The following is a 12,875-nucleotide window of genomic DNA, read 5'->3' on the forward strand; positions in this document are numbered from 1 at the left end:
CACCTCGACACTTGGTCAGGTGGAACCGGGGATTGAACCACCAACCTTCCGGTTTGTAGACAATCTACATGAACCACTGAGCCACTGCCGCCCCACGGATTGTAAGAGACCTGCTTGTAGTTAATTTCAAACACCAACGCAAACTCCACGCAAGATAAAAAAAAAGAAAACTTGTCTCTAGTGCAACCAAAAGGGCAAAATTGGACTCAGACAGGCGTCGGAAGAAGACGAGAGTAAACATAGGGACAGCAGTTGAAAAGTATTGACACATTTCACATAAATGTTCATCAGTGTGTATTGTCCCTGGCAAAATATCTACTAAATAAATCTGCACTACATGTAGTTTAATGATTTGCTATTCGATTAAAACAGTTAAAATATCTTGAGTGTGATATAAAATGCTGATATATAAGTTAGATAATTAGACACAAATTTTGAGCAAATTACTGCTTAATTAGGATGTATTGCTATTGGAATATGCTACTTAGCAGATCAATAAAACAGGCTAAACCCCCGCAAATCTTCGGCGGATTAGCCTGTTTGGCTTTTATGGTAACGTCATAGTGCCATTTAATTGTTTATTACCTTGAGACAATTGAGTGTACTTTTTTGACCGACTGTGCTTTGAGCTTTTACAAAGTAACAACTTATATTGTTCATGAACGTGTTTCCATAATAATACAATCATAAGTGGATACAGTAAACACATAACACAGTTCAACATGGAGATAGATGGAAATAAAAAACGAAGTTTTCTACTACCCCCGTTTTTCCCTCACACATAAGTGTGTAAATTACTCAATTGCCTTTCCTTTTATTACCTCTGAAGACATTTTGATTGTAAACAAAAGATTTGCGGCTGATGCTCCTTTGGTTATGAACAGCTCGTGCTCGTGCAAGCGTGCGTGTGCGTGTGGTCCATGAGCGTGCACATCTCTGGCTGCAGTTTCACTTGCCGCCAGAGGTGGCATAGTTCTGCAAAAACTCAGAATCTTACTTAATGCACCTTTAAAGATATAAAAGATTGGATGACGCTTAATTTTCTTTTATTAAATCCAGACAAGACAGAGGTAATACTTATCGGTTCAAAAAACCGCCCACAAAACCTCGCACAATACAACTTTAACATCATAGGATGTCCTGTTACTTTATCCTCTACAGTAAAAGACCTGGGTGATATACTCGATTGCAACCTGTCTTTTGAAAATCATATTTCATATGTTACAAAAACAGCCTTTTTCCACCTTAGAAACATTGCTAAGCTACGTAATATGCTATCAGTTTCTGATGCAGAAAAGTTAGTTCATGCATTCATGACCTCGAGACTGGATTACTGTAATGCTTAATTAGCTGGTTGTCCTGCATCCTCAATAAACAAGCTACAGTTAGTCCAAAATGCCGCCGCTAGAGTTCTTACTAGATCAAGAAAATATGATCATATAGCACCGATTTTATCATCACTGCATTGGTTACCTATAAAGTTCCGTATTAATTACAAGGTATTGCTACTGACTTATAAAGCCCTAAACGGCTTAGCTCCAGTCTATTTAACGGATCTTCTATCGCCCTATAATCCATCGCGCTCTTTAAAGGACAAGTTTGGTATTTTACACTTAAAGCCCTGTTTACAGATCGTATCTGATGAAATAGAACGGTTAAGATTAAAATTTGGACACATGCTGCTGTCCCGAGAATTTTAGGTTTATTTCGCTTTTGTGGACCTATTTTGCCAAACGCGTCACACCCGTGCGAAATAAACCTAAAATTCTCGGGACAGCAGCATGTGTCCAAATTTTAATCTTAACCGTTCTATTTCATCAGATACGATCTGTAAACAGGGCTTTAAGTGTAAAATACCGAACTTGTCCTTTAAGATCACTAAATTCAAGGCTTTTGGTCATACCTAGGATATCCAGAACCACCAAAGGAGGGAGAGCATTTTCACATTTGGCTCCAAAACTCTGGAATAGTCTTCCTGATACTGTTCGTTGCTCAGACTCGCTCTCCCAGTTTAAAACTAGATTAAAGTCGCATCTCTTCAGCCAGGCATTCATATAATCTTACAGTTCAAACTACAATCCGGCCTCTAGCTCATAAATGCCAGAGGAGAACTGGCCCCCGACTGAGCCTGGGTTCTCCCAAGGTTTTTTTTCTCCATTAGGTCACCTGATGGAGTTTTAGGACACCATTAGGTCACTTGATGGAGTTTTTCGGTTCCTTGCCACTGTTGCCTTTGGCTTGCTCAGTTGGGGATATTTTGGGGATATTTAATTTAATTTTATCAATCAATAAATTCCTCTTGAAACAAACTTTGTTGTATTATTTTAATTTAATACTGTGAAGCTGATTTGATACAATCTGTATTGTGAAAAGCGCTATACAAATAAACTCGACTTGACTTGACTATGTAGTGTGTGTAAGGTTTTGGTAAATTTGGTCATTATTTACTCGCTATCATTTCTCATGTCATTCCAAATGTTTATAGTGTTATATTTTTTCCCATGGAATACAAAAAAGATTTTTTCAAGTAGCTGTTTTCCATATGTCAACAGTTCATAGTTACCATAATAGTAGCTCATATGACATTTAAGCTTCATTCCAAATCTTCTAAAGCCAAATGTTAGCTTTGTGTGAGGAACAGGGCGAACTAAGTGAAATTGAACTATTCACTGACGATCTTGCATCAACTAGTGGACAATTGTATGTTGTCCCGAATGGTCAGCTTACCTGCTTAAGATCCACTGAGGAAAGTCACGTGGGTTAGTAAATTATTCATTTTTCCCTCTGCTTCTAAATCACACATTTAACATGTCCTCTCTTGTTTGTAGGAGCGTATTATCGAGCGTCTGAAGGAACAGAGGGATAGAGACGAGAGGGAGAAGGGCGAAGAACTGGAGAGCAACAAGAAAGAGCTGAAAGAGCTGAAAGAGAAAGTCAGTCTACTGCAGGGAGATCTGTCCGATCGCGAGGTGAGCGCTTGTGTTTGCTTCAACTCACAAACTAATGCTTTATTAATGCCAGTATTGTAAGAAGTTGCACATTTGATGATTTTTTTTACAATCTACTGGGGTTTTCTAATGTTTTTCACCTGGTTGACAATGAAATGGGTGGAAAAAAATCATCGATTTACATTATAGCAGTGAGGCGAATCCTATCTAGAGAGCAAAATATTTAGATCTTGGACTCGATAGATAATGTGTTGTGTTCTTTTAGAAAACCACCTTGTCTACAACATAATTTACTCTGTTGATGACCGTTAAACTACAATTTCATCTTGCAAACATACTTTGAGATTTGTGTAATCTGGTTGCATATTTGTGAACAGAAGTTTGGGTTTGCGGTGTAAATATTGTAGTCTTGAATCGTGGCCTGCACACTTAACTAAAATCCACAACTAAATCCTAAACGAAATCTCTTCTATCAGGAGAACTGTGAGTAAACCTCTCCAATATGCAAGCGTACCACTTTTTTTCCCTGTTGTATATTTGCACATATTTGATGTTTCTGTATGATTTGTAGATTTTTGCGTTTGTAAATGAAAGTCATGTTACAGGTTTTTGTACTGTACGAGCAAACACGACCAACAAACATCTCAGAGGTGGGCGTCCAGCTGACATCTTGAACAATTTCACATTCATAATGCAATAAATTCAGATGATGGTTTGGCATTGTAACGCAGTAATCCTGTATAATGTGTCAGGTGCGGATTAAAGAGGTCGAAGTGGATCCCAGACAACATTAGAAGCAACTTCCTTCAGATTGTACTATTGGATAAGGTGCTCAGTCAGGCTTGATAGAGACAGACTGATTCCACAGCCATCCGCACAATCCCAGAGGAGCTGTAGCGATGAGAACAGACATGCTGGACCCACAGCACTGTCAGTCCTGTGTGTGTGTGTGTGTGTGTGTGTGTGACAAGAAGATAAATGGAGGATTCTAAATGTGAGGGAACGGCCCCTCCCAGAGAGCAAATGCTCATTTCTCTTTCTGTCTTCAACTCTGCTCTGTTGTTCAGGGGTTTTTTGTGCCTTTTTGCCTTCTATCCCTTTTCTCTTTCTCTATTCCTTTTGCACTTTCTTGTATATTTTAGCTAGTGTCTCTCCAATGGCCTTTACGTCAGTGTAAAAGAAATGAAAATGTGGTTGTCGTTTACTGACCCTTATGTCGTTCCAAACCTGTATGACATTTTTTCCTTTCGTGGAAATGTAAAAATAAAAGAAAAAATATATTGGTCATTGAAGAGTTCTGAAAAATGTAAGCTTCACAAAGGACATAAGTGCACCATAAAAAAATATCACAAAGGATTTCGCTTTTTTTAAAGCACATTTCTTCAAAATTCTCTTTTATTTTATTTTATTTTATCTTATTTCTTTTTTTTTCAGACTTCAGTTTTGGCTTCATATGGCTTCTGAAGATTTGGAATATAGCAAATAGTTAATATGGACTACTTTATAACTTTTATGGTGCTTTCATAGTGCTTTTTTTGTCCTTTTTGAAGCATGAAAGCTTCACTCCCCATTTATTGTAATTGCATGGAAAGAGTGACCTGTACATTATTCAAAAATTCTCCATATGTGTTCAATGGAAGAAAAACAGTCATACGGCTCTGGAACGACGTGAGGGTGAGTAAGTGATGACCGAATGTTAATTTTTGGTTGAACTATCCCTCTAATGATGGAGTTTGCAGTGTGCACGTACACCAGCTTTCCTGCAGCTCTGTGTCTGTGGCTGTTTTATTATTCAGGTTATTCTTGTTTGCTGTGATCTCTGCATTCCTCTCCGCTGTCTGCCTCTAGAACATGGGCGATGCACATCCACACCACTAAACCACTTCCTGTCTCACCCCGTCGCTTCTTCCTCTCATCGGCATCTTTCTTTTCCCCCTTTCCATTTCTCTTTGCTTCCAAAAGGCTGTACAAATTCTCATGAAATCATGCCCAACCCAAGTCACATTTCACACCACAATCAAAAAGAGAAATAAGAAATTATAGTTTGCAGAAATGAAATGACGCATATTTTGAGGATTGTTAAGGTGTTTTGCGTTGCCATTATTTTAATGACCATTAACCACATTTCCCCCCGAAATTCTCCTTAATCAATTTTTTTTTCTCCACTGTTTTAATATGAACAATTACTGTAATACAATGACATTCTCAACCGTTCAAAAGTTTGGGGTCTGTAAGACTTTTTTTTTTATGATTTTTTTGTTGTTGTTTTTTGCCTTTATTTATAGAGTACTGTACAGTATGTCGAAGTGCTGCCCATACGAATATTGACACTGACAATGTTTTTATTCAAATAAATTATTACAATTAATCAAAAGTAACAGTAAAAGCAGTCTATTTTAAATAAATGCTGTCAACAATATGCCTTGGTGAGCATAAGAGACTTAAACTTCAAAAACATAAAAAAAATCTTACCGGCACCTTCTGACCGATAGTTTACATTCATATAAATTTTAACTTAAATCTTGATGTTGTTTGAAAAAAGGTCATATGTAGACATGTGCCGGTATTCGGTAATGCGATAAATCGCGGTAATGAATATGCACGATATTGTTATCGCGGGCACTTCAAAATACCGTGAAAAATAATAGATCCGAATTTAGATTTTTAGAACGCGCATTATAGATTATTTTCCATCAGCCGCTTAAACAAACACTGCGTATATGCTGCGCGAAACACGTGCGCACTCTGATGTAAACAATCGCCATGTGTATAAGCATGCGGCCGGTGCGCACTTCTAGTCTAATGTAAACAGTCCTCACATGGAGAAGCAGCATGGTGGAAGGAGGAACGCCGCCGCCTACAGTCTATGGCCGCCGCCGATGTATCCGGATCCATCCCGCTTCTAAAAGCAGAGCTGCCAACTCGACGCATTCAGCGCGAGACTCCTCACACGCGACACATCCGTTTTCTCACGCAGAGAAAAATCGCGGAGCAAAGAGGACACGAAGACCGTCAAACAAGACAGAGCAGGTTACTTTTGATATAACTTTTGATAACAGGAGAACAATTGTGTCACAGAACGTTACATTTAAACCATTTAATGACCAGCAGCATGTTAGATGACTAAAACAAATAGATAAAGAGGAGTATTTTGCTGAATATGTGCACTGCACTTTTTTACATATTTATTATATTTTTACTTGTGTCATTACATAATTGTTATTATAATGAAAACCACATTATATTTGATTTAATTAGTTATTTGTAACCTTTAATAATACCAGCTGATAGGGCTCTACAGTATATGGTTTCACAGCATTATGTGAGATTTTTTTTCATGAGAAAAAAATAACATGTGGGCTATCTACTGTAGCCTTCCTAATATTTATCCAAAATTAGTCAATATTGAATCAAGATTTAAATCAAATCCCAAGTATTGAATTGAAATCGTTAAATTTGTGTTAAGCAATACAAACAGTAGCCTACCAGTCATTGTACCATGTAATCATTGTAACATGTTGTCACTAAACTTAATAAAATTCAGTTTAGTTACCAAATGCTTTGACAATCACAATTGATTGCCCCCCCCCCCCCCCAATCCATCTGTTTCTCATGTGCAATTAAAATATCGTGATAATACCGTATACCGTGATAAAAGATCACTCAATTAATCGCAGCATGAAAATGTGATACCGGCACATGCCTAGTCATATGCATGAACTACTCATGAATAGTTTTAAAATGGTACATTTGTTTTTAATATATCATCTTTCTTTTCTTTTTCTTTTTTTTATTAAATGAGCATTGTGGTAAAACATCTTACTGGTCGTAAAAGTGGGCTTAATTGAATTGTTGTAAAATATTATTTTAATTTTTTTTAATTTTTTTATTTACATTTTGTTGTGAAATATGCCCCAGAAAGCATGAGAGGTTTCATGAGATCCAGCCATGTCTATTTGCTGCACGTATCGCTCAGAGCGTCCGTGTCCTTGGATCTCGACTGCTGTCCTGAGCTGTATGTGGCAGCCTCCCATCGCTCTGCATCCTGTTATATCCCTCTCCTTGTTTTTCCTGCATTGTATTGTTCCTGAGCAGTGACCTCTTCGCTCCGAGCTCGTTCGGCCTCCCCTCCCGCACTCTAATCATAAAGTGTGGAGTCCAGCACATCCCATCATTCCCGTCTCCTGTTTTCTTTACCAACGCGAGAGAACGCGGCGCGGCAGTATGAACATTAAGTGTGTATTTTGGTCCGCGGACTCCAGTCGAGTGTGAAATTGTGGGGCTCTCCGACTGAAAGCGGAAACGGCAGGAAAGGCCTCATGGATGGAGGGCTGCAGTTTTAACAGCATGCCCGAGACTCGGCTTAAAAAAACAGAGAGCTGATGTACTGCATATGTGCAGAGCTCTGTACATAATAGCACACAATATTTGTGATATTACTATTGAGATGTAACCGCTACTGTTACACAAAATCGTTCTCCTGTTTCATATTTTATGGCATTATTCCTCATAAAACCCTGTGTTGTTAAAGGAACAGTTCACCCAAGGTTGGAGCTTTTGTCCTTTAAAAAGCAATACAACGGCACCATAAAAGTATCGTAAAGTGGTCCGTATAACTCTATAAATTCAAAAGCCCTATATTCAAGCGCTATATTCAAAGCCCTTCTGAATCTGTATGATTGCTTTGGGTGAGAAAACCACTGAAATTGAAGTAACTATTTCCTGATAATCTGAGTCAGTGAGCTGAACTCTGAAACTGGATCTCATTCAGGAACAAATCATTTTGACTGGTTTTGTGAACTTGATCAAAAGATTCAATGCAAATATTTGACTCAAAATAATGATTCGTTCATGAACTAATGTATGACCCCACAAGATTCAGAATATACCGTATGAAACATATGCTTTTGCATCCTTTTGTAAGCTGGCAAGCTCAAATCTCCATTTATTACACTTTTACACTGAAGAAAAACAATGATACCGCTTTGAAATGACATGAGGGTGAGTAAGAATTGTCATATTTGGGTGAACTGTCCCTTTAAAATTTTTTTTTATTTCAAATGTTTCCAGATAAGGTCCAGTTTATTTGATCTTATCTGATCTGATTTAATTCAATCCTTTTGATTGCATATTTGTATACAAATGTGTGTTTCGAAAAGAAAAAAACTGTCACATGGCAATTTGTCTTGGCTCTTCGTGGTTCCTGCTGTTGAAATTGGCTCGAATCGGTAAATATTTACATGTGTTTGTGCTCAGGTTGTTTCAGTGCAATCAGGGACTGTGGAATGACGTTGGCAAAGTCGTCTCCTGCTTCTCATTAGCTTTTTCTCCCCCCAAACCTGATCGTCTCCATTCAGAGGTAGATTGTTCAATAAGTGCTCTCTGATTTAACCTTCCTTTCCCTCGCCCTCAGGCCTCTGTATTGGACCTGAAGGAGCACGCCTCGTCCCTGGCCTCCTCTGGACTGAAGAAGGACTCCAAGCTGAAGAGTCTCGAAATCGCTCTTGAGCAGAAGAAAGAGGAATGCACCAAACTTGAGAATCAGCTCAAGAAGGTGAGCCAGACACTTGGATGGAATTGAAGCATCACAGCTAGCAAATACAGCGAGTCTCGTCAAGCTAAGCAGCCAGGAGCGCGTAACAAGCCATTACGGTGACTGGCACGTCGTTAGCGCTACTCTGACAACACTTAAAACAATGACAATGAGCTGAATGTTTGCCCAAGTGCACTTTATCTGTGGAGCTTTTCTCCGTCGAGTGCTGTAGGGAAGATATTAGCTCTGTTTCAGACCCTAGCTAGCAGCCTCGCTGCCCATGGTCAACAAAGACCACTACCTTCAACGACAGCATTCTTAATGAACCAAAATATTGTACTTGACTGATTTTTAACACTCTAACAGAGCAGTTATGTTATTAATCACTCAAATGCAAGTGCGAAAAGATACTCAAGAAATGCTCAAAGTTGATTGTTAGCATTTTGCTAAGATAGTATGCACAGCACATACAAATACTGTGTGAATCAGTCTAGTTTTATTCAGAGAGAAAACAATTTTCTATCAATGCTTTAAAATAATGAATGAAATTAGCTTAATTATTGTACATTTACATGGTGCTTAGCACCTTAGCATTTGGAGAAAGAGTTTTGACAAGGATATATGTGATGGCTTAAATTCTGGCCAACATGTGGTATCATCATTTTGATACTTAAAATGTTACCCAGCTAGACAGCTCTCTTGATTTCGGAAAAGAGCTGTTTATTGAATTTAAATAGCTTTAATTGGAAAGAATTCTAGAGCGATTTGGGTGATTTTGTAGGGGAGTGCATCTGAATAAAACAATCATTTAAAAAAGCTGAAAAATTATCTGAAATCTGAAGACTTCTTTTTTTAGTCTGAACCATCCTTTTAGAGGTAAAAAAGTTAGATTTTTTTTTTTTTTTGTGAAGGGAGATAAAAAAGAAAAGTCTTATAGGATTATAAAAGGATTTTTATCAAACAATATTCTGTTGAATATTTTATAAATGTTTAATAAATGTTTTTAAATTGATTTTTGAAAAAATACTATTGTACTATACATAAAAAAAAAAAGATTATTTAATTAAATTTTATAGTACACTGTAAAATTACAATAATATTTATGTCTTAAGCCCTATTCGGACGAGACTCGTTTTCATTAGATAAATTCATGTTTCATAGGCGCGTTTCTTGATTTCAATCCTGTCTGATAAAAAAAATTCAAGGGCAAATTATCTTCTGTTTTTCTGCAAACTCAACGGTCCTCTGAGAAATCGAATCCTGTGTGAATACGAATGTCTGTGATATTGTATTATACTAACGCTTCTCCTCATGTGTTTTTTGACCTACCTGAGCTACCGTTTGCTCACCAATCTTTTGCGTGCTTTCATTTAATTTCAATATGGTTGTTATCAGGCGAAAATTTTTTATTTATAATATGAATAAATAGAGCCAAATCGCTAAAAATGCAAGGATTGCACATTTTAATCTCAGTGTCAGGTCTAGATGTCTCTGTTCACTTATGTCGGTTTATTATTAACAGCCACTTCTGTAAACTTTATTTAAATAGGGTTTTAATAATAAATTTAAGTTATATTAATAAATAAACATACGTCATATGTGATGCACGCAAGCACAGCAGAATGTCTTTCTGTAACGCCCACATCTAGAAAACACACACTCCCACCTCTGCAATAAATGTTAGTCCAGTCCGAATCTGTACATGAAACATTGTTTAGAAAGCTATTATTTCTTCATTTCTTAATGTTAAACCATCAAGCTTTTATTTTGGCAGATTTCGGCAGATAATTATGCGCTGTGTGTTTCAGAGTGAAGTGCAGCACTGTGTTCCTTTACACATTTGCAGCCCATGATAGTGATTTGTCAGTGTCTCAGAGTTGCTTGATTTACAGTAAATGAACCAATCCGCTCCGAGATGCTGAAAAACACTGGATCATATTTATTTTGATATATCGTGCAGCCCTATTCCCAATGATCTCAAGTCTCTTCTGTTTGTAGCTCATGCTTTCTCAAACCACCATAAGTGATGTTTTGACACCACTTCTTACTCCAGCCATGTCTGTGACTTCTCTCCTCATCGCCATGTTTTCATCCCCTCTAATTCTCTTTTCTCTCATTTTCTCTCTTGTTCTTGCCTCTTTGTCATCTTCGCCTCCTGTTTTTTTTTTAACCAGATCAGATATTTCTCACATTTTTCCTATGAAATATTTTGTCATCGCTCTCTGTGTATCACCCAATTCTGTTTCTTCCCCAACCCCTCTGTGTTTTTCTTTCTTTCTTTCTTTCCGAAAGCGCTCTGAGCTCATGTCAGGCCATCCCTTCAATCTTGTAAGTGCATCTTGGTGTGAAAAGCCTCCCTTAGCAGTGCCAGTGTCTCTGTGTGTGTGTAACTAATAAATGTGTGAGTGGAGCTTTGCTTGCATGAGCTTGAGGCTTATCTCAAGTTTAGTTTTGTGTGTATGTGAGATAGAGAGGATATGTTAGGGGGCTGGCGGAGTCTCTGAGTGTTCTGAGATTTGCTTGCATGAGATCTTTTCTTATCTAAAGCTTGAGAGTGATGGTCTTGTGTGGTTTGACGTTGCTTCGCAGCAGAGCTTGGATTTAGTGCCGTGTTCGTAAGCTGATATGTGTCGCGTTGAGCTGTGTCAGCATGGTGTGCACGTGCCTCTACAAATGCTACATTTCTACAAGTCCCCGATCCTTTTTAGCGTTAGCATAGTTTTCTTAAAGGGATAGTTTTCAACTCAAAAATGAACATTTGTCATCATTTTCTTGCTGTCTTGTCGTTCCAAACCAGTTTGCCAAACAAAACAATTTTTTTATGCATGGAACATGCGCAATACATTTTTTTTTTTATGATAATGATTACCATTATTTTTATTACCACCATTATTATTATTATGAGTAGTAGTAGTAGAAGTAGTGTTTTTACCTCCTCAAGCAAAGAATGAAACTCAAATGGCGCTTGGTGTAATTGACATCTTGGTGCTCCAAATATGAGTTTGCTAATGCTTGAATGAGATTTGGGAGCTATTAAGGGGAAGATGATTCGATTTTCAAAGAATAAAACTTTTTGTCAGTCAATCTGTCCTTATTGCAGAAGTCTTGACATACAGTTGGACATATTAACCACTTTTATTGTGTTTTTTTTATAGTTTTTCTGGGAGCTTGACAGAATGTAGACTAAAATTAGTTTGGAAAAGAGCAGCATGAACACACTTTAAAATTTCTCTCTTGAGTTTTACGGAAGAAAGTCATGGAATAACATGACCGAGTAAATGATGACAGCTTGAATTTTTCGAGTTAAATTCCCATTAAATATGCATAAGCTTTAGTGTTTATAGTCTGTGTGCTTCTGTGCAATTGTGGTGGTTACTTTTTCAGACTGCAGTGTACATTTAGTTTGGTGATGTTGATCTCTCATATGAACCGATCACCTTCATACGTATATTCAGAGCTCTTCGCATGGCTTGATGAGAAGATCTGGGTCCCATCGTCCATTCCAAGAGTAATGAAATCTCTGGCAGCGTGTGTGCGTCTGTGTTCGCACAGGGTCTCATATAAAAGCAGTGCAAGTGAAAACCCGCTGACAGCTCGGTGGGCGTCTGCTGTGATTGGATGAGACAGAAAGGGGGCGGAGGACTCAACGGTCCCTGCGTGACCGCCAGGAGTGTACATGGATTAAGGTGTCAGCGAGGTTCATGAAATGAGAACAGACATGCCACCAAGACATCCAACAGTGTACATTACACAAACCAGCCAAGAGTCCCCCAATGCACTTCCTCAACTACTTCCTATGGAGGCACATCAAAACTCTTTTATATCCCCTGCTGCACACACACATTCATATCATTCAGCAACGAGATGTTTTCTCACAAGAACATTTATAGGTCAAGAAAGTCAGCGTAAATGCATAAAAAAACCTCTGCAAATGTGTGCTGTTTTCACACAGCCGCTCTGTTATTTTGCCCAGCCAAACAGGCACAGGCACAAACACATTATTAAACAACATTATTAAACCGCATTTCCCACAATCCCCCCGTTTTGCGCTGGGACACTGGCTGTTCCTCTGAAAGATGGTGCCATATGGATTGACCGCTCTGTTCCAATACCAACACACTGCACAGAGCTTACAAGCAGACACAGTGTCCCTTACAGCCCACTAATAACTATACAAATGCTAGTTATTTCCTACCCAGTCTGTCTGTCTCGCTGTGACTGTTTTTGTCCATTTCTCAGTTTTTTTCTAAAGGACACAGCTGTGTCCGTATTGTGACCGAGTTTGTCTGTGGTCCTGAACACATGCTTTTCTTATGTGATCAGATGTATAGTCATGTGCCACATTCAAACCTATCAAGTACACTTTGATTTGGACTAAAAAAAACAAAAATATC

General features: G+C 38.1%; 1 protein-coding gene across 4 annotated transcripts in view; it reads left to right on the forward strand.

Moving 5' to 3' along the window:
- erc1b (ELKS/RAB6-interacting/CAST family member 1b) overlaps positions 1-12,875 on the forward strand; it is a 220,111-nt gene that overhangs the window by 65,032 nt on the left and 142,204 nt on the right. For all 4 annotated transcript variants that reach the window (XM_082167060.1, XM_082167061.1, XM_082167062.1 and 1 more), the window contains 2 exons: positions 2,829-2,969; positions 8,362-8,502. In XM_082167060.1, coding sequence (XP_082023186.1) covers positions 2,829-2,969; positions 8,362-8,502 — 282 coding nt within the window. The remainder of the gene's footprint in view (positions 1-2,828; positions 2,970-8,361; positions 8,503-12,875) is intronic.

The sequence above is a fragment of the Leuciscus leuciscus genome (assembly GCF_965113295.1).
Source record: "Leuciscus leuciscus genome assembly, chromosome: 4".
In the NCBI taxonomy this organism is placed as follows: Eukaryota; Metazoa; Chordata; class Actinopteri; order Cypriniformes; family Leuciscidae; genus Leuciscus; species Leuciscus leuciscus.